Source organism: Carassius gibelio, chromosome A17, assembly GCF_023724105.1.
Source record: "Carassius gibelio isolate Cgi1373 ecotype wild population from Czech Republic chromosome A17, carGib1.2-hapl.c, whole genome shotgun sequence".
NCBI lineage: Eukaryota > Metazoa > Chordata > Actinopteri > Cypriniformes > Cyprinidae > Carassius > Carassius gibelio.
Window position 1 is genome coordinate 16760000 of NC_068387.1, and position 23826 is coordinate 16783825.

General features: G+C 37.4%; 2 protein-coding genes and 3 non-coding genes across 12 annotated transcripts; all 5 read right to left on the bottom strand.

Moving 5' to 3' along the window:
- Positions 1 to 12: 12 nt before the first annotated feature.
- Positions 13 to 17538, bottom strand: LOC127933339 (mitogen-activated protein kinase kinase kinase kinase 3). Of its 7 annotated transcripts, none has more exons than XM_052530268.1 (33): positions 17298 to 17538; positions 14976 to 15033; positions 14615 to 14705; positions 13127 to 13191; positions 12975 to 13030; positions 12843 to 12890; positions 12466 to 12508; positions 12308 to 12380; positions 12075 to 12206; positions 11802 to 11864; positions 11168 to 11249; positions 10952 to 11071; positions 10500 to 10578; positions 10327 to 10385; positions 10200 to 10240; positions 9287 to 9325; positions 9029 to 9082; positions 7839 to 7893; positions 7574 to 7748; positions 6338 to 6408; positions 5905 to 5946; positions 5671 to 5755; positions 5489 to 5568; positions 5154 to 5214; positions 4927 to 5044; positions 4755 to 4813; positions 4487 to 4590; positions 4230 to 4401; positions 4019 to 4087; positions 3288 to 3380; positions 3147 to 3217; positions 2810 to 2865; positions 13 to 2732 (listed from the first exon to the last, which is right to left on the bottom strand). In XM_052530268.1, exons 1-33 carry the CDS (start codon positions 17391 to 17393, stop codon positions 2645 to 2647), a joined length of 2598 nt encoding a protein of 865 aa, XP_052386228.1. In that variant the 5' UTR covers positions 17394 to 17538; the 3' UTR covers positions 13 to 2644. The 7 variants fall into 7 exon arrangements, with proteins under 7 accessions (XP_052386228.1, XP_052386223.1, XP_052386224.1 ...); XM_052530263.1 differs by having other exon boundaries at positions 7475 to 7748; XM_052530264.1 differs by lacking the exon at positions 9287 to 9325 and having other exon boundaries at positions 7475 to 7748.
- A 3655-nt stretch (positions 17539 to 21193) lies between these two features.
- On the bottom strand, positions 21194 to 23774 carry LOC127933469 (60S ribosomal protein L13a-like). 2 transcript variants are annotated; one of them, XM_052530496.1, is made up of 7 exons: positions 23650 to 23774; positions 22941 to 23013; positions 22380 to 22445; positions 22206 to 22307; positions 21920 to 22005; positions 21687 to 21746; positions 21194 to 21445 (listed from the first exon to the last, which is right to left on the bottom strand). In XM_052530496.1, the coding sequence occupies exons 1-7, from the start codon at positions 23668 to 23670 to the stop codon at positions 21236 to 21238; spliced, it is 618 nt and encodes a 205-aa protein (XP_052386456.1). In that variant the 5' UTR covers positions 23671 to 23774; the 3' UTR covers positions 21194 to 21235. The 2 variants fall into 2 exon arrangements, with proteins under 2 accessions (XP_052386456.1, XP_052386457.1); XM_052530497.1 differs by lacking the exon at positions 23650 to 23774 and adding an exon at positions 23392 to 23621.
- LOC127933633 (small nucleolar RNA Z195/SNORD33/SNORD32 family) lies at positions 21563 to 21639 on the bottom strand. Its single transcript, XR_008147552.1, has one exon. It is a non-coding gene; the product is annotated as a small nucleolar RNA Z195/SNORD33/SNORD32 family (small nucleolar RNA).
- On the bottom strand, positions 22077 to 22152 carry LOC127933634 (small nucleolar RNA SNORD50). Its single transcript, XR_008147553.1, has one exon. It is a non-coding gene; the product is annotated as a small nucleolar RNA SNORD50 (small nucleolar RNA).
- LOC127933632 (small nucleolar RNA Z195/SNORD33/SNORD32 family) lies at positions 23097 to 23184 on the bottom strand. Its single transcript, XR_008147551.1, has one exon. It is a non-coding gene; the product is annotated as a small nucleolar RNA Z195/SNORD33/SNORD32 family (small nucleolar RNA).
- Positions 23775 to 23826: the final 52 nt, after the last annotated feature.

Consider the following 23826-nt stretch of genomic DNA (forward strand, 5'->3'; position numbering starts at 1 on the left):
ACATCATTCAGATGGATTTGATATTTTTTCACCTTGGTTTAATGTGTTAAATCTCATAAAAGAGTTCCACATTTGAAACAAAATATTGGCTTTATACAGTCTGTAAAACTCATTATTTACACTATATACAAGACGTGCATCACATCACACAAGAGACGCTGCTGTAGTGAACATGGAGTAGTTTGACACACATTTGTGATTCTTTCAAACATACAGAGTAAATGGAGATTAGGCTCAAACACAGTATATCTTAGGTCTTGACAAAAATGTGACAAGACCAGGGTTTAAAACTGCTATTAGGGAGATACTCTATTTGCAGTAGGGTTTTAATGGCGCATGATCTATGTAAGAAATTTTAATGCATTTTAGAGGTAGACTTGACATGCTAAATTTGAGCATTCAGCTTAACAGAACTTGATTTTGCAATTTTTACACAAAAATAACAGTATTCAGATATGATGCCATACAAAATGATGGAAATGTGAGAAATCTTCACTGACAGCTACATTCTAGAAAGAGCTCTTTTTCTGACTTCCCATTTCAATTTTTACACATACTGCATTCATAAGACATTATGTTGTCTCTATTCTGTTTTCAGTGAGCCTGATAAATAGGATTTCTTAGTTTGTTATACTTGTACTCTTGACATCAACTCACCCATTAACACACACACAGCACGCGGAGAAAAGCACACGTGAGCAAACGTATTGTGCAAACCTTCAATAACAGTGCTTGGTAATGAACTAAAACATGAAATATAAAAACTCTAAAAATTATTACATTCCCATTAAGTGGCTCGTGACTGCTTAATCTGGAAAGCATCTGTGGTATACAAACATCGTAAAGACGTCTTTCAGACATCGGTTTTACATACATTCTAAATTATAAACATCTTAAAAAAAAATCTAAACGTCTATTTGACATGTGATTGGAAACGTCGGACGTCCTATAGACATATTGCAGATGAGCAAACACTCTTAAAAAAATATGTCTTGCAGATGTCAAATAGACATCTCGGTGGTGTACGTGTGCTACCACGGACAGTATTGGGCAGCACAAATGGTCTTACTGTGGTATTATCATGGTTTCTTGGACATTACTACAGTAATACCGTGATATTGTTTGGAGTACCGTGTAAATACCATAGTGTGTGACTAAGGTAATCATTCAGAATATATATATATATATGGTATTGCCATCTTATACCAACACTATACCATGATAAAGACACAGTACTTTTATTAATAATGGAAATGAGGAATTAAGGATATTACTAATTAAATATGAATTATCATTATTAATGAATGATTATACTTTGATGAAAATATGTATATTGGCTGTTAATAATTCATTTCATCATTCAATGCTTAATCCACTGGATGTGGTACCAAAAAATCCTTCAGTACTTAACCTCAGTTTGAGTAACATGAGTGGTGGAATAATGACAAGATAACATGGCGCCCCCTAGTGTATATAACAAAATGATTTTTGTATTTAGCAACTAATAAGCAAAATATTTAGCTTCACTGCAGGCTTTTTTTTTTTTCGTCTTCACAGAAACATGTTTTGTATTTCTCTGTGCTGCTTTTTCATAGTTTTTGTATATAAATGTGCTAGACTGCTCTGACTTTAGCATCTTGCAAATTACATGCCGTCCTAAAAACATGGTTCTTAAGAAGTTTAACTTTTAAAAAATGTGTCTCTAGAAGTTTTTTTCTTTCTTTTTTTTATTCCACTGCCCTGTTTCACATTTTTAGACACAAAAAAGTGCATTCTGTATGAATGTCCACTAAGACGATTAACATTAATAATTTATAATTTAATAGAATCGTCTGCCCTAAGATTAAATTTACTTAAAAACTTACTGAATTGCCTTAAAGTGTAGTTACATTTACAGTTGTTTAGCAATTTTTCATAAGAAAAATCCAGTCATTTCAATAGGATTTCTCGTTAGGGTGAAAGACTTCCACACACAGATTTCTGTGATTAGACTTATGTATTCTGATTAGACTTAAGTATTCTTGGTGAACTGTATTGGTATTTTAAAAGAGAAGAGCTGTTTACAGGGCAGTGTCACTTCAATACTAAAAGCTACAAAGCTAACAAGATGGTAAAACACCTGCAAATCATGGCAGATGTAAAAGCCATGTTATTTGTGTCCTCTTTTAGATAATTGTTGTACTAGACTGTTGTTTTCAAATGAGTTCTCTCAGTCTCACAGAACTGATGGTTGTGTATCAAGGTGTCTCTGAAGAGTTTAGTTTGCACTGTTTTTGTGTACTGAAATGAATCTATAGTAAGTTCACACAGTTTGCAAAAAAAAGAAAAACTTTAAACTGGTACAATACCAAAAGATATCATGTATTAACTATAAATTAATTCAAATGATTGATTTGCCGTTACATCTGCTTGTACTGAGGTATCGATCTTATATCGATACGAGGTACCAAGGGCTGGTATCATGCCACACCAAAAAATTCTGGTCTTATAACGTATCTGTAGTGTTTAATTTCAACGGTCTTAGAGTATGTTTTTTTTCTGTAGTGTTTTGTTCAGTAGCACTATAAATGAAAATGAGGTGTAAGTCTCTGAAACATGTACTCTGTAGCGTGCATTATGTAGTGTGTGTTAAGGCAGTGTGTTGTCAGTAGCTGTTCTCGTGGCCCGCGAGGATGTAAAGATTACTTTGAGCTGTAGGGTCTTCAGTCGGTTTGCTTTCCAACACCACCACTCTGAGACAGAGAGAAAAATGTTTGTAAGAACAGTGCTGACCCCTGGAGGTTCAATGTGTGTTCTGGTGAGCTCTCACCTGTCCGCACCCAGCAGCCTGTAGATTCGCGAGTTATCAGAGATCTCCTGAGTTATCTAAAACAGAGAACATCAGCTACCATCAATCACTCTAATCACAAAAGATCTTGTTTTGCCCATAAAATGTGGCTAAAATGACTGCACCTTAAAGCTAAGAGCACTTGTTACTGACTATGATCAAATAATCTAGATTGGTGGTACATCACAATGTCGGGAACATTAAACCATCAAAATTCACTTTTGCATAATCACCACTTTATGTTTGCCATAAAATCTGGTTCCTAAAGCAAAACTTGTTGAAAACCACCAATTTATAAAACCAAAGGCACAGCACACACCTCACTGTTTTTAAAGCTTCTTCCCTGCATTCCATGCTTCCAGAACGCTAAAACACTGTCCTGCAGACACACTTGAAAAAAGACAAATACATTATTATTAATCAAAGCTCACAAGCTCTCTTCTGTTACTTTAGTTCTTACCTATTGCCTCAATCTGGAAGTTAAAGGTGAGTTCAGTTGACAGCTTTCTGTTGGATTTTAACCTGCCCTGTAAATTCACCAATTTTATACACCCTGCAAAATACAGAAATAAATTATGAGTAATGGCTTCCATGAGCTGGAACTGCTGGATAAAGCAAAAATGCAAGAGCATGTGCAAATGCTTGTTTGAACATGAATCTGTGCTCCACGAATGTCAACTGAAAAAAGATCCTGTGTGAATTCAGAAACCATTCTAGTTTTATGAGGAGATTGTATCTGTGATTTTATCATATTGTATCATATTTCATCATGTATGATGTGATTTTATCATATTGTGACTAAAATTTGCTATAACTGTGGCAAAAATCACTGTAATTCACAGCTTTGGGTGTTTTTTAGGTTTTATAAAATGGCGAAAAGAACATTAAGTACAATTCATTTGTATTATATACTATTTATTAACGATAATAATGATAATAAAAAATGTAATCTATATCATTTATATTTGTAATATGTGTGTATTTATGTACATTAACTATATTTGAAAGAACTGATTATACTATTATAATTATTACAACCAATTCATTCAAATAATATACTTAGTGTAAATATATATATAAAACAATAGTGAATATCATTATTATATAAACTGGTCTAATATTTAATATCAGCAGAGTATTATATTAAATATCAACATAACATATTTATTATAAAACAAATAATTGACTTACGATCTAGACACACTAGGACGGTATCTCTCTCCAGCTGAGTCACATGAATGACACATGTTTGAGGTGTTACTGGAAACACACAACACGACAAGCATTCACTCAAATCCCAAGAAAAACACTCTTAAAACTTCTTTTTGGCAATGCAAACCAAGTAAACTTGTAAGTAAAAGTTCCGCTTTGTACTGAGACACAGTGAAACTCTGATACTGACCAGGCTCTGTGAACACCGGGTTGGCAGCATTGGGATCAACAGAGCCAAACATGACCACCTGATCAGGATGGCTTCCTTTACTGACCGCCACACAAACCAGTGGATAATGCTGCTCAGGAACCACCAACATCTCAAAGATTTCTAACGGGCACGGCAGGGTGAGGTCTATGCTCTGGACAGACAAAATCACACAGGATTATTCACTTGTGCATGGACGGGCTTTGTGTTTCTCAGTGTGATTTCTCTTTCACCCTTACCTTTATCAGCATGAAGCGCTGCATGGCTTCCACCCATTCAAACAGCACTACGCTGGACTGGAACGCTCCACATAAGTACTTATGACCGGTGTACGGGTTTCGCACTAAAAACACAAATACACAAGTATGTTTCATTTTTGATTTTATATATGCAAAAAAAATAAATGTGCAAGAAATCTTAAAACATGCACTGTTCTGATCATACAATTTGGTATATGCATTTCAAAACATAAGAATATAAAGTGCATGTGAGCGCGTTTATACTGACCCACACAACATTTTTGACAACCCCTCGTATCTGGTATTTTATTGGACACAGCAAACTTCCTGAAAGAAAGGCATGAACGTGACAGCACTAAAATGCAAATGTTGTGATTTAATAGGACTTATTTAATAGACATATTTTTTTAAAGAAGTTAAAATATGAGCCTGGCTCGTACCGTGGGATGATTTTGTCAGGGAATTTGTATGTTGGTATGGCTACGGGTAACTTCTGCATTTGTCGAGCTTGCTCAAAAAGCATCGTCAGGTTGTAAGAGTAGAGCTGAGATGCTTTACCTGTGGAAAACACATAAATATGTGCATAGAATTAAACTATGGTGAAGATAAAACATTCAAATATCCTTCAAACGCATGGTAATTCTTTTCCTTCTTGGTTTTCTCTCACCTGATATTGAAAGCAGCCAGTTGTTCATTACATAGACCCATGTGCACCTCCGTGGAACCAGCTGTGTGTGATTCAACAAAATCACATTTCAAATGATGACTCATTCATTTCCTTTTCTGAGCAAACATATTATTATTGAGTACATATATAAAATCTATTTAGAATTTTATTATACATTTTAAAAATACTGATGACATTTTCATATTTATAGCTCTTTAAAATATAGATCTATATACGATTATAAGATTTTTCATATCTATATTGCCAAACCTGCCTAAATTAATACTAATTTTGAACCTTCACGCCAAAAGAAAACCCTAATAAAAGGCCCTGACCTGTTCCATCGTGCTCTCATGGATTTCATTTAGATTGAGGGTATAAATTCCTTCCTCTGCACCAAAAATCAGATACTGATCTGAAAAAGAGTCATATGGGAAGCACATGAAGTTGAAAAAACATAATCATTATAAGTATGTTATTTAGGAGCATTTCATTTGAGAATGCATGAGTTTCTTACCCCTGGTGTTTGGGTTTATCCAGGAACAGGCACAGTGAATCTTTAGGGGACAGCCGTTAAACACTTTAGAGAAACAAGCTCCCATCTACAAAACAGAAACAAAAATCAACATCACAGCAGCAGAGCTGAATTATGAATCCAAGTGTGTTGATGCATCTTTCATGAAAGAGAGAAAGAAGAAAAAATAGTGAAAGTTGGAGAGATAAAGAGAAAAGGGAGTGCTGGATGACTCACAAGTACTTTAGGGGTCGGTGGGAGGCCATTACTGAATGGAAGCTACAAAAAGAGAAACAGATCATCTCTGTAAGAGGCTTGTGTAACAATCTCAGTTGACCATTTCATCACTATTTTTGTTTTCCCATTTAATCAGGGAAGAGTATTAACACGGCAATAAATGTAAAGTCAGATCGCTCACACAAAATGTATATTATCTACTGCATCTCCTCCTGTCTATAGCACAGACAATTTAATAATTGAATTACGTTTTAGAACAACCATATATGACAATAACATAATGAAAGAGGCAGAGATATTAATACAAAAATAACAAATAAGGAAACATCATGTTGTATGTATATATATATATATATATATATATATATATATATATATATATATATATATATATATATATATATATATATATATACATACATATTAACAATACCTCTAGATTAGGTGAGGGAAGGGAGGCCAGTTTTTCTTTCTCTCCATTCCCCTGGACAGAAACTACATTACCTGCACATAAACACTCACATTATATCTGTCCTTTGAAAACTGAAACCACGAAAACAAAGACACTCCTATGTAAATCACGTTCTTTATAGATGCCCCAATTTAACATCAAAAACAAACAAACATGCTGTTTGCCTGATAATGTTTGCACTAATACTACCTGCAGAAAGCAAGCAGTACACAGAATTTGTGTATTTTTTTATTAATGCAGCTGTTATTGAGATAATTCAGTAACTGAGTCATCCAGGCATCTAGAATTTGCAAGACTTCTAATTCATTTGCTGCTATATGTAAATAACTAGAGGAATAAGAACAATAATTAGTAAAACTCAAAGTTAAAAAGAAGTATGTTTATGTTTATGATAATAAACTAAAATAATAATAAATTCTGCAATATTACTATTCTCAAAGCTGGTTGGCTTGTCTTCCAGCCTGGTCCTACCTGGTTTAGCAGGCTGGTTTTAGAGGAGTTTTTTTAGCTTGTCAGGTTAGCAGGCCATCTAAAACCAGCTACTTCCATCTTAAGACATTCTAGCCAACCAGTTTAAGCTGTTTTTTTTTTTTTTTTTTTTTTTTTTTGTAGTGCAAGCAGCAAAAGAGACTTTTGTTTAGCTAAAATAAAATAACTGGAAGTGAATCAAACCATAAGCCTTGCACATTCAAATTAAAATAGGCCATGTCCATTCTAAAGCTAAAAATAAGGTGGATATTCCCATGTATGTCAGATTAAGATAGTCTGCTGCATCCTCAAAAACTAGGCAAAGAAAAGAAAAAAGACTTGCTGTGCAAGGTGTATTCTGTGCTACATTGTGGTGCACGTTTGTTACCTTATTTGCATAATTTATGACATGAATTGAGTTGTCAAACAACACAATCTCACCACTATACCACACACACCCATCTACAAAGCTCTCAACTAACCTACGGTAAAGCTACAGCTATCTATGTTAAGTGAAAAAACTAATGCCACATGAAAAAAGTATTAAAAAGCACAAGGAATAGAGAAAGACTGGCAGGGCTGTCTACCAATCACAGGAGAGCACGTTCAAGTGGGCGGTGCTTAGCTTACTTTGTTCTTCTTGTATTTCAGCATGAAGCCATTCCCAGAACCTATAAATCTCATCATCCAATGCTGGCTCTGTCTGATCGTGCTCAGATGGTTTGTTACCTAAACTACTACGCCTGTGTGCAGGCAGGCGTGGAGGTGGCGGCCTGGGAGGAACACAGGAAACCGTCCGAACAGGAGGGGTGGAGCTTGCAGAAGCTGGGGAACGTTTAATAGTCCCTTCTCCGGTATTTTCCTCTGAGACAGTACTGCTCTGACCGGGAGACAGAAGCTTTGGCTAGGAAGTGATAAAGGTGAAAAGAGACAGTGTGAGTTACACACTATGTCAAAAGGCACGTTTTGCATAGGAAAAGTGTGTAACTTTTACCTTGGGTGGCAGAGGAGGTGGTACTTTAGGTCTCATGGTTGAAGTGGAGTCACTGCTGTAAACGCAAACATACAAAATCATTGAAATGGTTTCTAGCCATGCTGCTAATTTGGATGTAACACTAAAGCAGGATGCAAGAACCAACAGCACAGTTTTCTTTAAAAGGTGGAAACATACAGAGATACAATCAGATGAAGAAAGAGACCTCATATGCAATGTCAAAAATGGTAAAGAAAGCAAGCAAGAATGATCTTGTGAACACAAGACACACAAACTGGGTGTTAAATATGCTCACATACAACATAATCTAACCAATCCAGTGCAAAGCTCGGGAATATTTTGAACTTCTTAGTGTTTGAAGTTCCAGGAAACTTTGTAGGAGAAATACAATTCTCAGTTGTCCTCTGAAAGACTTTTTACATTTTCTAAAGAAAATGTGCATGGTACTATACTGAAAAAAAAAAAAAAACACAATGCTACACCCTTCTGAGAAGTTGTCAGGCTGTTGCCATGTGGTTTCTATGGTGTCCTACGTGGTTGCATACTGTCCCAAATAAAAATAAAAACTCCAGCACTAAGTCTCTATGATACTCTTCTCTCTAGATATGAACCAGGTTTCATCTGTTGGAAAAGTTATGTGAAAATCTTTGGGAATATCATATGGCAGACAAACATTGCACGTGTAATTTTATAGAAAAGTAGTAGCTTATACAATCGTATTAAAGTTGAGACTTATTCTCCCCTGTTGTGATGTACATCCAAGTGAAACAGCTTTTCAAACTAGCAAAAATGTAGGACTTGATTTTGTCCATCAGGAATTGATTGGATCATTGTCGTTTTTTTAATGTCTGTGGTTTCAAACGAGTGACAGTTTGCTGTAGAGGAGGCTTCATTGTCCAGACAGCATGCCATTGCACACATCAGAAGATAATGTTGTTTGCGAGGGTGAGGGGAGGTCAAGGTTTTTGAATAAAGGTTACAAAGGCACATGAATTGAAAAAACAATGATGTGCATTTCAATAATGATCATGCATTTGTGCACCAGCAAGCAACTTAAAACCAGACACACTACTAAATAAACAAGCACATCCTTCAATCTCACATCTGGTTGACACTAACAGACGGGGAGTCACGGACCACAGGCGTTTTTGGATGATACGTATCTCACATTACATCTTCCTCTCACTTACTGCAAATCATCACCTTCATCCTCCTCCTCATCCTCTAAATGTGTCACATGACCCCTGAGAGAGATGAAGAGGGTGAGGCTAAGAAGGTATAGCAGTCAGAGAAGAATGCAGAGAACACACACACACAGAAACACCCCCCCCCCCCACACACACACACACACAGCAGTAAGAGCTTCTCAGTGCCAAGCAGAGGAGATGAGATTAGATTGCATGGAGGTTTGGCTGACCAATCAAAAAAGACAGTAGGAGGAGCTGTACCTTTGACTGAGCTCCTCAGCAACAGATTTTAATAGACTCCTACAAAAATAATGAATAAAAGACAGAACTAGTTTTACACATTGTATAAACTAAAGATGGATTGTGACACCAAAATATATTTATTCAAAAACAAAACTACTTGATTAGTGAAGTCGTTAGTGAAGAAGTTTTATAGTTTACTAGTGATGCTGGCTAGTTTTATACTTTCCTTAATTTCTTTATTTTTATTTTTGTTCAACTAGAGACAAAGATTATAGTATACTCAAGGCATGTCACTCGTATATTTTTGAATGGGGAAAAATGCAATGCTCAATATGGCCGCTCAATCGCAGGACGCCCTGCCTTCTGAATGAAAGAGCGTGAGCGTGAGCATGAGCGGGTCACTACAGCTGCCGTTAGAAGTCCCGGCTGCTAGAGAAACAGTCAGCGCTCTGAGATGTGCTCTTAGGACTGTGCATGGGCACTGGCTGATGTACGGTAACCTGAAAAATAAGCTTTTAATAGCGCTATTTGAACAACAGTAACAGCATTTATGACACAGTTGTTGTCAGATTTCTTTGGTTATTTCAAATATGAAATTTGGCCGCCGAATGAGAAGACTTGTGTTAAAAGGACTTTACTAGAGATGGGTCATGATGGATTCGTCTAGTAATCCAAAGACTGACTAGTTAATTAGTCAGGTTGATTAGTTTTAGACATTCCTTCATTATATTCAAGTAATCCAACAACCAACTAATTGATTTTTTTAAGGTTTAGACTTGGTTTTCGACAATCCATTTTATTCTTCGGTTTTGTTACTTTAAACTAGGAATGGATCCAAACAGATGACCTATCACCCATTTATCCATCAACTTTCCTTATTTCTTCATTCATTCCTTATTTTGAAAAACTCACAAAAGCATAACACACTCACTTGTTATTTCCCAGAATGCTTTGGGACTCTAATGGTAGATCCTACATGAATAAAAAAAACACAGTCTGACAAGTTATCCAAACAAAAACACTAAATAGCAATAAATTAATGGCATAATGTCACAAACCATCTCATGATGCGGTTCGGTTTCTTTTCTCAGAGGTGGGTCGAACTTCACCTTATCAACTAGAAAAGGGACACACACATACTTCAGATTTCTAATTGTGCCTTTAAGTAGCCTGAGAATTATTGTGCTTGTTTCAGTTCAGTGAGTCAAAAGCTAATTGAGACATGACTTACAGTTGATCTCAGAGAGAGTTTTTCCATCTCGTGAGCTCCTGCTAGTTGAGCGGATTCGATGTGGAACAGACACGGGAGACTGCCAACACAGAGACCACAAATAAAGTTTAAAAACTTGAAAGCTGAAAAAATCTTAGTTACATACATACCTTTTGGGAATATCTGTTACAAGACCCTAATCTGTCCTCAAGACAACACTGCAAGCCACTGCTGTTATGTTTCAAAACCAATAAACTCACATGCATTCATATACACACACAATCACAAATGCACACTGCAGCATGGGTAACTGGACACACTAGTACCTGGCAGCTGGCAGAGCCAACTGTCTGCCCTCAATTAGGATCTACATCTAAAGAAACAACCAATTAGAGATCAGTGCTTCAGTTTAAAGCTGAACACGGTTTCCCACTTGTTTAAAGGTAAAGAGAGAGTCAGCTACATAACATCACCTCTGGGTCAATGTCATCCTCCTCTTCTGCATCACTGTGTGTGCTGTGGTCAGGGTTGTTGGCTTTGTCCAGTAGCTCAATGGCAAGAGTCCGGCTAAGCGGTTGAGTAACGAATGGGTCCTGCAAAAAGAGAAGTTATGCAACGAAAACCTACTGAATGATGGTGGATAACTGGAGCCAATCATAAATGTTCTCTAAAGGACGGGCGGATCTTACTTGCAGTAATCTGTCGGCTGTTGGTCTCTTCTTGGGATTTTTGATCAAAGCCATTTTCACAAAGTGATGGAAATTATTTGTCCTTCATGAACCAAAACAAAACAGGTGACTAAGTTTTTTTTTTTTTAAATACTGTAATTATAATCTAAATTTGAAATTATAATCACTGCCTCACAACTGAAATAGTGAGGTTTAAAAAGCAGAAATGTGAAGCTTCTCTTATGTTTAAATAATTTTAGTGAATTAGTAAAAACCTATTTATATTTTGAGCTATAAATCATCTTTTTGTGAAGTGGGAATAATTTTCTTTGTGAATGACCTTCTGGAATGACTTATTATTTCTGTGTGTGAAATTCACTCTATGTATGAAAGTACATGTATATATGTCAAAAAAAAGTATATATATGTGGAATAATCGAAAGTTACAGTAAAGATATTTATAACGTTACTAATTATTTCTATTTCAAATAAATTCTGAATTTTCTGGTCATCAGAAAATCCTTATAAAAAGCATCTCTTACAAGACATAGCAGCACAACTGTTTGCAGCAACATTTTTAAAAACATCAAAAACATTTCAACAAAAATCTTAGCAACCCCACAATTTTGAATGAAATGAAAACATTTTCAAATACCATTTTACTTTGTCTTTCAGCTTAGGTGGTTGGAAACTGCCCTTGGTCATTAGGAAGAGTGCTCTGAGAAGGGGAAACACAGCAGAAAGGACTAAAATAAAACAAATGTTGAAACGCGAGAGAAAGCTAGACTGTTAACATACTAAAGGTGTCCTGTATAATATGTATTAAGTACAAAATTAATTCATTAGGCAGAATCTTGCACGTGCAGCAATGGATTGCTCATGCTGGAGCACACTGACATTAAATGAGTACAAGTCACAGGACACACACCTCATGGGGTGCAAGTCGAACATTGGCGGCTCCAACTCGGCCAGCTCAATTGCTGTGATGCCCACGGCCCAAATATCACACAGCTGATTGTAACCACCTTTCCTCTCAACTGCTGCTACCTCAGGTGCCATCCTGCAGAGAAAGACACATACAGAAATAAATTCATACAGTACAATGTCTACAATTATTAAAACAAGTCCTGCCACACGAGAGACAAAGGAAGACTGACATACCAATATGGAGTTCCAATGAAGGACTTTCTTTTTGCTAAAGTGGCTGATATCTGAGCTGAAACTCCAAAATCAGCTGAAGAGAGACAGACAGCAGTTGTGAGAGTGGAATTCCTAGTAAATGGCAACTCCAAAGGTGTTCAGAGAAAGTGTTTTCTTACCTAACTTAACGTAGCCATTGTCTGTCAACAGTATATTTGCGCCCTATAAAACAAGAAGAAGAGCCACAGTGAGCAATTGTGAAATATAACAAACGAATAAAACCCCCTTTAAAACAATCCTGGTCATTTATCATGGCTGGATAACTATTTGATTCAGACTACTTCACTAATGAATCACTTAAACCAATTTGTGAACAAACAAACAAAACTGGCTTAACAAGTCCATGACTTTCCATGAAATTCCCTGAAATTTCCATGTTATTAGCAATTATTATTTTTGCATAAGTCAAGAGGGACACGAGTGCTAATTATGACAACATTGAGTGGAATAGCCTCCTTAAAGTGGATTTTATTGTGTTTTGACATCCACTTTGTACCTTTATATCTCTGTGGATCTTGCCTTTGTTATGGAGATAGTAAACACCCTGAAATGAACACAAAAATCCATATTACCACTTGAATCACTTGAAATGAGTACTTTTAACTGTACTAAATGTGTATGTATATACCTGCAGGGTCTCCCGACATACATACGCAATCTGGGATTCTGACAACGGCCCGGTAACTGTGAGATACAGATAGACGTGTATATGAGAGACACTGTTGAACAGATCAAGATGACAAATACATTGTAAACTCCTATTTTGATGGCAATAATTACCATGGTAAATATCCTGGAGTGAGCCTCCACCACAGTATTCCATGCTGATCCATAATTTATCTCTCCTGAAATATTAAGACATCAATTATCAAATCTTTGTCGTATCAATTCTGTCCACAAGAGATTAAAATAGGTGCACGTATAAATTGGGTTGTGGCGTGTATTTCAACAGGTAGTAAAAAATATCAACAAAGTTAAAAAGAAGGAAGTTTTTTTTTTTTTTTTAAATCTTGGTCAAAGTCTCTTATGCAGCTTATGTGTGAAATATTATTACAATTTAAAATAACTGTGATGGTAAGGCTGAATTTTCAGCAGTCATTACTCTAATAATTAGTCTAATAATTAGTCTTTAGTGTCACATGATCCTTCAGAAAGGATTTCTAAAATTTCTAACTATTATTATCAGTGTTGAAAACAGTTAACAGTTGCTGCTTTATACTTCTGTGGAAGTCCGTTTTCAGGATTCTTTGATGAATATAAAGATCAAAAGCACGGCATTTATTTGAAATAGAAAACGTTTTTAACCTTATAAAATCTTTACTGTGACCCAAAACTTTTGAATTGTTATGTAGTAGACATGTGCTGGTATTCGATATGCGATATATCACGGTAATGAATATGCCCAATATTGTTACTGTGGGCACTTCTAAATACAGTGAAAAATTATATATTTCAAATTGTAATGGTCAAATGGTCAAAATGCACAACACTGCTGTATGCTGCTTGAAAGACGCATGAGCCGCTCTGATGTAAAAAAGCACGCATGAGAAGCACATGGAGGAACACGTGGAGAGACGCGCTGTTGTTTTAAAGTGTTTTAATTCTTTATTGTTTATTCACACTTTATATCAGGGCCTCATTAGTCAACATTAGTTAATTCATTAGTTAACATTAACTGCCAATTAAATATTCTTAGGTATTACAGTATTTAAGAACACATTAAAATCGAAAGTTGCAACTGTGTTATTTAATGAGCTAACATCAACTAAGACTTCTATTTTTTAAACAAAGATTAATAAGTTCTGTAGCAAATGTAGCTATTGCTCATTGTGAATGTTAAAGGTTAACTAATGAGGTTTTATTGTAAAGTGATAACTATGGATCTTTATAGTTTAATCTTAACTTTTGCACTTTAATCTGTGTAAAACTTTTAACTTTATATATTTTCTGTATTGCTTTATCGTATTTAAATGTTTAGTTATTATTGTTATAAGAAAAAAGTTATTTAACCTGTTATACTATATTATGACCATTTTTTTAAACGAAATATATATACTGTAATAATACTGTATACCGTAATGAAAGCATTAGCAATTAATCCCAACAGGAAAATTTAATACCAGCATGTCCCTAGTTATATAGTGCTTGTAAAACCGTAAGTATTATTTTGCCCCCCCCCCCCCCCAAAAAACAGATGCCTTTGTACTACACTATAAAATTTATGACACGAAACAAAACCGGTGTGTGATCGCATGCGTGTACATATACCTGAGGTAACTGCCAAAATATGCAACAATGTTTGAGTGTTTACAATCTTTCATCATAATAATCTCCTGCTGCACCACATCAAAGTCCTCTCCTGCAAAAATCGATTCACAAAATAATTCAGTAAAGAAACGTGTGAAGTGTTAACAGACCAGAAACCATGGGAACTGTGATTTTGTACTAAAATGTGCAGTATGAGAACATACTGCCTGAATTGAAAATGCATACACAATCACACCATTACAATGCATGAACACACCACAGTTGTAATATTTAACTATTCAAGTATAGATGGACGGTGATAGGGCACTATCTAGAGGTGGTTAAGCAGCACAGTGTGTGCAGCAGCATTGGGACGGCTCACCTGGCTCTAGTTTGATGACTTTGATAGCAGCCAGTTCTCCAGTGTTGACATTACGAGCCTGGAAATGGAAAGCATAAGAGTCCATAAGCCCAAAAGCTGTGGAATAACATGATTACAGTAGTTGTATGGATCTGACTCCCATTAAAAGATCGATCTGCTCCAACAAATCATTAACACTGAGAGGCATTAAACAGGTTTCCAAAATATTCCCCTCATTTACCATTGTTTGGATATTGAAAGCTATGTTGTTTAGACTTCTTAGAAAAACTAACCCATACAGATGTCTGTGCACATTACACTCTTAAAAATAAAGGTGCTTCGATAGGTTCTTCAAGCGATGCCACAGAAGAACCATTTTGGGGTTCTTCAGATGTTAATGGTTTTTTATGGAACCATTTAGACAAAAAGGTTCTTCTATCTATGGCATCGTGAAGCACCTTTATTTTCAAGAGTGTAAGATGGTATCTGGAAAAAGTATTTTAACTACTGGTTAAAAAAATGTGGGTTAAATATGCTTCGAATATCTACAGAGCCATTCGGTGACATACAAAATAAAATTTAATGACAGCAAATGAGATTGCTAAATTTAAATGAACACTTGTTTTAGAAAATGTTTCCTCAAAAATAATTTGAGAACAGAAATAGTTAAGTATACAATGACAAGTCTGTTGCAGACTAGTAAAGAAGTAAGAACGACTTCTGTTTTGAGTCCAAATGTATAAAATACACACACACACACACACACACACACACACACACACACACACATAAAAGAAATACTTCTTAAGCATCATAAAAGAAATACTTCTTAAGCATCTAATCACAACATTGAAATGTAAATTTTTTTTACAAATCTAACAGACTCCAAACTTTTAAACAGTAGTGTGTTTTTCAGGAATTTCTAGAAACACACACACACACACAGAATTTTGCATATTCTCTAACAAGTTAAAGCACAAACACACTCACAAAAGCCTCATCTGAAAGACCGAACTGATGGACATCTGTCTACCAAACAGAAGTGAGGATGATTTCATCAGAGACACAAAGAGAAAAAGAGATATTTTCCAACACTTCATCTCAGTTTCATATGAAATTCCAATCAGCACTCCAAGTAATAAGGAAAAGAAGCAGCTGGCGAAATGTGTGTACTGATGTTCACAGAACTGTGATGGCTGTCAAAACTAGGACAAGGAGAATATCGGATAACTTTCACATGCACACACACACACACACACTCGCACAGTGCCTCACCGATCGCAGTGAGGCATTTCACTGTCCATTAATATACTCAGGGCTGTTTCTGCTTTATTATATTAAAAGAGCTAATTGATAAATGTAATCAGGAGGAACATATGTAAGCAATCAGAATTATATTGCATGAATAAACCAGATTTTATTACTGACTACTATAGAGGAAAACCTGGGCAAACGCTGCCAGGGAATTTGTGAAACCCCATCATATTTTCAAACCCCTGGGAATATGGGGCCCAATCTCAGGTCTACTCTCTGTAGAGCTGGCAGAAAAATATTTTGCTTGTTGGTTTAGTTATTCTGGTCTTACATTTCAGACATGTCAAAATGAACCCATTCCATTCTCCACCTACATCAAGCCTCTGATTGAGTGAACGTGTGTGAAAGGCATAAACCCAAAACACACTCTCACCCACGCACACTGTAAAACCCCAGGAAGAGGGAACAATTACAAACAAACAGGATGGACATGTGGGTAAACACACTCACACAGACCCACTTGCAATTTAAAGTTAAGCTACTTCCTGTCACCAAAGGAAGTCAGACTCATTAAATGTTTCTTAAGAACATGATTGCAATTGCTCTCCCCCTTAAATCCCAAACACCTCGCAACATCCCTCAGTAGTGACCATCTGCCACTGCACAGCATCTGCAACGTATTGGTCTATTCTTGCCTTTGTTTATGTTACAAAGAACATAAAGAGTTGCAGGACTTTGAGTTTGACAGCCCTGCTGGCTCCCTCTGGTTAAATAGACCTGCTAGGCCCTGTGCATTATGAAAACAAAAATTTCTACACTCTTTTAGGATATTACACCACATCCGAGTTGCAAAATTGCTACAAAACAGATACACTCTGGTCCAGCATAAACACACATCTGTTGTCTCCAGCATTCACTGGTTACACTGGTCAGTTAAGTGACTGTGTCTTAATCCCTAACGAGCTGTCTACCTAGACAGAATTTTCTGAAAAACATAGGCGCATTCTGACAATTAGAAAACGTAAATGATGCCAAAAATACAGTCTAGGTAGGAAGCTCACTAAGTCCCGAGACCCAGCAGATCTTTACCTTGTACACATCCCCATAGGTTCCGCTCCCGATCCTCTGGATCAGCTCAAAGTCCTCCTGAGGGTTTCTTCGCGACAGACCCAGGCTTAAATTCATTGTGAGGGTCACCGTTTGCGCCCTCCGGTTTATTTACGTGTCCCTGATGTCAAAAACGGGAGGGGGTGATTATCGCAGAGACATACAGTAGCGGAGGGATACGACGGTCCAGTCCCAACGAACTACAACAACATGGCCTCCTGTGCGCATGCGCAACGCGACGGCCTGACAACAAACACACTGAGGATGGAGACATTTCTACACGTAATAAACCGAGAAGTGAATATACACCAGAAACAATTTAAAAATCTTAGCCACGCTTAAAATGTATTATTATTATTTTAATAGACAGAATTGTATTTTTTGATTAAGATAACATTATTTCCAGGCAAAGCTAAACATTTCGTTGTTATTTTTTAACTAAACTATACATAAATACAACTAAATAAGATTACATTTACATTTTATCATTAAGCAGACGCTTTTATCCAAAGCGACTTACAAATGAGAACAATAGAAACAATCAGATCAACAAGAGAACAACAACAGTATAGTGTACAAGTGCCATGACAAGTTACAGTTAGTCTAGTACAGAACGCATAGCCAGGGTTTATATATATATATATATATATATATATATATATATATATATATATATATATATAATATTTGTTGGTTAAGTGCTGGCGAAAAAGATGAATCTTTAGATGTTTCTTGTAAATGAGTAAAGACTCAGAATTGAGATTGGGAGGTCATTCCACCAGCTGGGCACAGTCCGGGAAAAGGTCAGTGAGGCTGATTTGGAACTTCTTTCAAACCAAACCTACACCCTTGATATAGATCACCCTTGACAAATTTTAAGTTGGCTAAACAGGGTCAGAGATGATGAAAGAGGAGAGTCCAAAATTTGTCTAAACCCATGGCAGAAGTAGCTGCACTCATCCTTCCATTCCAGATGCTTTATATGGATAAGTCTATATCCATGCCTAGAAATATTGCATTCTGAACCCACATACAATGTGTACAGTTAGTCAGATGTGAATGGTGTGTGTGAAAAGTAGCATGTGGAGTTTAGAGTGTGTGATGTGCATGCGCGTAATTTGCAGGGGGGTTACGGGGGTCATGACCCCCCCAAAAATCAGATCCAACTAATATAACCCCCTTAATATCATAACATCATTCAGATTAAAATAATATGAAATATTCAGAATGAATACTTTTGTTCGTTTTCTTTATTAATTTCATTTGCCAGCAAGAAAGATAGTATCATATTTTAAATAATCTGTAGTGTAAATTAGCATGTTACCTTTTACACAAGAAAATTATTCATATGCCGCGAGTTTAACCCCCCCAATGGTAGACCCAAAGTTACGCCCTTGGTGATGTGTGTTTACCTATTGAATTCTCCTGAGCTGCTTCCAACAGCACAGCACCAACTCCACACATTGAGTCTAAAATCACACAATCATTCAGCTGTGGACAGAGACAAGAAGACAAAAAATATGAAAAAGAAGCTGTTATTTGTCTTGTTTTGTATGAGCTTTGTGTTGTTATTTTTTCCCCAGCTATTTTAATAGTCATAAAGTTATTTTTAAATAAACACTTTTTTCTCAATTATGCTGACTGTGGGGAAAAGGAATTTAAGATATAATGTAGTTTATGTGGAATCATTAGCCATCGTCTGGAATGTCCTCTCCAGAGGATGCTTGAGAATTCCACATACTCTGCATTATATCTTAAACTGATAGAATTTCAAATGTTATATGTAGAGATACTTAGAGAGGGATGCCTACAATGCAATGATCATCAATAAATACACATTCACCCATTTACACAAAGAGGCAATCCACAAAGTAATTGTAAACATATCGGATCATAAACATTTGAATGCCTGGTTCAGTGTTTGTTAATGCATTTACTGTCTTTTTTATTTTATTATTTGAGTGGGCATAACGCAAAAACAGGCTCTCTTAGTTCTACCTTCCACCCAAGATCTTCTTTGATGACCATCCCAATGATTCGAGTTGAGTCTCTAAACACAGAAACACATGTCAGGTTTATAAATGCACTAATATTTTTATCAAAATATAGAGGTGTCCAGATTTGACACCACCAATTAAAATGATTATTTTTAGCATCTAAAAAATCTGCTGCTTTTTGCGGATGATGTTGTGGTGTTGGCCTCCTCAGACCAGGACCTTCAGCGTGCACTGGGACGGTTTGCAGCCGAGTGTGAATCGGCTGGGATGAGAATCAGCACCTCCAAGTCCGAGGCCATGGTTCTCATTCGGAAAAGGGTGGATTGCCCACATCAGGTTGGTGGAGAGTTCCTGCCTCAAGTGGAGGAGTTCAGGTATCTTGGGGTCTTGTTCACGAGTGAGGGAAGGATGGAACGTGAGATTGACGGACGGATCGGTGCAGCTTCTGCAGTAATGCGGTCGCTGTACTGGTCTGTCGTGGTGAAGGAGCTGAGCTGTAAGGCAAAGCTCTCGATTTACCGGTCAATCTACGTTCCTACTCTCACCTATGGTCATGAGCTGTGGGTCAAGACCGAAAGGACAAGATCCCGGAAACAGGCGGCCTAAATGAGCTTTCTCCGTCGGGTGGCTGGGCGCTCCCTTAGAGATAGGGTGAGAAGCTCGGTCACTCAGGAGGAGCTCAGAGTAGAGCCGTTGCTCCTCCACATGGAGAGGAGCCAGCTGAGGTGGCTCGGGCATCTATTTCGGATGCCTCCTGGACGCCTTCCCAGGGAGGTGTTCCAGGCACGTCTCACCGGGAGGAGGCCCCGGGGAAGACCTAGGACACGCTGGAGGGACTGTCTCCCGACTGGCCTTGGAACGCCTCGGGGTCCCCCCAGAAGAGCTGGAAGAAGTGGCTAGGGAGAGGGAAGTCTGGGCGTCTCTGCTTAAGACGGTTGCCCCCGCGACCCGGCCCCCGATAAGCAGAAGATGATGGATGGATCTAAAAAAATCCATGTAAGATGGACACGGGTTTCTTATCTACTGAATACCTAAATAGGTAAGTGATGCACTGAAAGATTCTCACAACCTGCTGACTGACTAACACCCAATGTGATTTCACTAATGCAAATGTGACTTGTTCATAGTACTCAAAGTACACTTTGCTCAAAAGGACAAACAGCCTCGTGTCATAGTGTTTAGATCAGCTAATTAGTAAAATAAATTAGTAATTGAGTATATACACGGTAGTGGTACTCGACATTAAAGCTCGTCTCAGTCTTTTTTAAGTGAAAGACATCTTTATAGGCCCAACTGGAGTTAGCCTGATTAAAATTTCAGTGAAAAAGAAAACAAGGGGAAGCATCGAAACGCGAGTCTGATATTAGCGTTACATATTCAACATCAAAATAAGATTAAAGGCACACATAAACTCACGGAAAATACATGTTTTCCCCCTTTTGCATTAAAGACTTCATTTGACAAATTTGTAATTGGTTTTCAATATTTCCCCCCTACACAATGTAGCTGAAACTGTTGTTATATTGCTCACTTTCATAAAAGATTCAAAATGTTTACAGTGCCTATGCAGAAAACTAACAGGTTACATTGAAAATCACTTTCTATTTAGAAGAGCAAATCTTACATGTAATAAAAACGGATTTAAAAAGATACCAGAAAACGCATTATAGGATTAAGTATAAACTGACATTAAACCCAAGCTTAAAATAAACAATACTACGTATGAATGTTGTATCAACCAAGCATAATTTAACACTTCCTTCCAGTCTAGTCAAACATAACCCACGTGGAAATGCAGCCACAGGAATTTGAAGTGACAATTTACTAAACCCAATATGCCATTTGAAAAACATTCTTAAAGAAACAACTCACTCAAGACAATAGTTTCTATAAACATTTATTTGGACTGGCTGCAGGGACAGCTCAAACAAGGACACCATAATGTTTAAGAACTTTAGTATATTCTGCGATTTTGCTTTCAACGTTCTTTTCTGCCTGTTTGGTCAGCTTGATCGCAGTTTTTGTCTTTGTGTAGCGCAACTTGGCCTTCTCCTTCCTCTTCTCCTCCAGAGTGGCGGTGATAGCCTGGTACTTCCAACCAACTTCATGAGCCAAACGTCCAAGCAGGGCAAACTACAATTAACGAGAAATCAGAAAGAGGTTACTATGGGGCACAACATTGTCTTCAAATCAAAATCCAGAATTAAAAATGCAGGAAAATGTGTTTTTTAGGGTAAGTATCTGCTGCTTTTTGTCTCAGTTGGTAGTGCATGAAGTGGACTCATGGTCGTTAAACTCATACTTACTGTGGAAACATCACTGACAAGCAGCAATTTCATATATTGAAAAAAAAAAATAATTCCACAAGACTTACTCTGCGAGTGGGCTTCAGACGCACAATCTTTAGGGCAGCTGGGACGACCATGCGTTTTCTCTGTGGAACACAAACACATGAGATACCACAAGAAAAAAAAAACGACTTCTAACTACAGAAGCAGAAATGTCTCAGTTTTAGATGGGTTTGTTCTCAGGTGATATTCAAACAAGGCGGTTTATGGTCATCATTGACTATGTATTTGTGAAATAAGCAGTGTCAGAATAAGCTACCTTGTCGTAAGGAGGAGGGATGCCATCAAACACTTTCAGCCTATCCAGAGCAGCCTGACCCCTCTTGGTTTTATGTGGAAGCATACCTGTTCAAGAAAGTCAACATTAAATCTACCCATCCACTGAAAGGGTGAAACATCACAAATGATTTGTGACAAACTCAGTAGTCAGATCCGTAGATTGGTATCATCAAACTTGGCTCAGATTCGGGATAATGGTGTTCATCATTGTTTGAAGTGCAGCCATTGTAATGCATCTGTGACAGCCAAAAAAATAATGATCTCACCTCTTACAGTCCTCCAGAAGATTCTGCTGGGGGCTCTGAAGTGATACGGTCCACGGGAAGGGTTGGTGTTCATCCTCTTGCGGAGAAAAGCCAAGTACTTCACTGCACACAAACCATCCCATTTACTACCGATGATCAACAGTTTCACATTAAATCAGTGCATTTAAAACTTACATTTGTTGCGGTAGAAGTTTCCAGAGATATTGATACCCTCACACCTCACCACCACAATTTTGTGGCCTGTAAATAAAGCATGGCTACTTAAAATTATATACACATACGAGACAAACAGCTGTTGAAACGCACACTTCATGAACATGACTGACAACTTTGTTAAAAGTCTTAAATGACACTTCACCCAACTTTAGCAAGAAATACTAAGTTACTATAGGCCATTTTGTTGGGCGAAGGCGCCTGGCCCAAAGTTAACTTCCAGCCTGTGTTGGTTTACCAGTCTGCCTACTGCGCCATCTACAAACACAAGTGACGAGTAACGCTAGACTGAACGCTTAAAGCACCCCCTGCTGGCAGAGAATACATTTGACTTGCTTTTTACGCAGTAAAAGTATTTTGCTTATCAAAATAATCTACACTAGAGCGACTATTTAGCTGATGTTATTGCTTATTTGAAAGTCTACTGGAAGTTAAGTTAGGGCCACAGAAGCGCGCATGCGCAGTAACATGTGTTGCCGTTGAAACGGTTTATAAATTACGTCTCAAAAAGCCTAAACTTACCCAGCAACACTTGCTTGGCCACAATAGCGGCAAGACGACCGAGTAGATGGCCCCTGCCATCAAGGATCAGAACCTAGGAGTTAAAACAAACAGATTTTGTAAGCGCAGAGTAACGTTAGTTTCATAATTTCTTATGCGTCCATCAGAACGTGGCTTTTTGTCTCAGATGGTAGTGCACGTAAAGTATTCTCATTGTCGTTAAACTCGAATACTAAACTGTGGATGCGAACTCATCACCGACAAGCACGTCTGACGCTAGCCTTGCGTTTTCCTTTAGATAACCACGACACCAGCAATATTTCTACACATTTTACACAGCAAGACACCACATTGGACAACGTTGCAGTTTCTCAGCTAATTACAGTAAAATGCACTTCTTAACAAACAGATTTCATACATTCTTAATTTACCTACATATCCTGAGGACACAAGTAGTTTAATTTTAGAGTACCTGAGCATGGACTGGAACTCTAATCTTGATTTTACAGACCCACGAGTGTTACGATCACTACAGGCCTGTGACTTGCAGCAAGACGGAACGCGCGTGTAGACACACTTCTCTCCAAAATGGTAATTCTACCGCGTATGACGGAATAACAAAGCGCAAATAGCGTCAGGTAACGTTACCTACACGTTAGCCCTCAAATACTACATTATCTCGCCAAAGAAAAGCGAGATGTTTGATGTAAATCGTGCCACTCGAACGCACCTTATTGAACCGGTCCGCCATGATGAGGGAAAAGAAAGACACGCGGGGCCGCCCGACGTAAAAGACAGGGGCAGGGGCGGGGCTTTACGCATCATCGGAAATGACGTGACAGTGAACAGTTTGAGATCTGATTATTATTTATACTGCCATTAGCTGGATCGCAAATGAGCTACAAGG

Bases quoted from the DNA above. Each gene is read 5' to 3' on its own strand.
- LOC127933339 (XM_052530263.1), bottom strand. From the start codon at position 17,393: ATGAATTTAAGCCTGGGTCTGTCGCGAAGAAACCCTCAGGAGGACTTT. The intron at 9,326-10,199 runs GTGAGTGTGTTA...TTATTTTTGTAG, and splicing joins AGCATTCTGGGAAATAACAA to GAGTCTATTAAAATCTGTTG. The intron at 5,756-5,904 runs GTGAGTCATCCA...TCTGTTTTGTAG, and splicing joins CACCGACCCCTAAAGTACTT to ATGGGAGCTTGTTTCTCTAA.
- LOC127933469 (XM_052530496.1), bottom strand. From the start codon at position 23,670: ATGGCGGACCGGTTCAATAAG. The intron at 22,308-22,379 runs GTAAGTTTTAAA...GTTTGTGTGCAG, and splicing joins AAACTTCTACCGCAACAAAT to TGAAGTACTTGGCTTTTCTC. The intron at 21,747-21,919 runs GTAGCTTATTCT...TGTGTTCCACAG, and splicing joins TCCCTCCTCCTTACGACAAG to AGAAAACGCATGGTCGTCCC.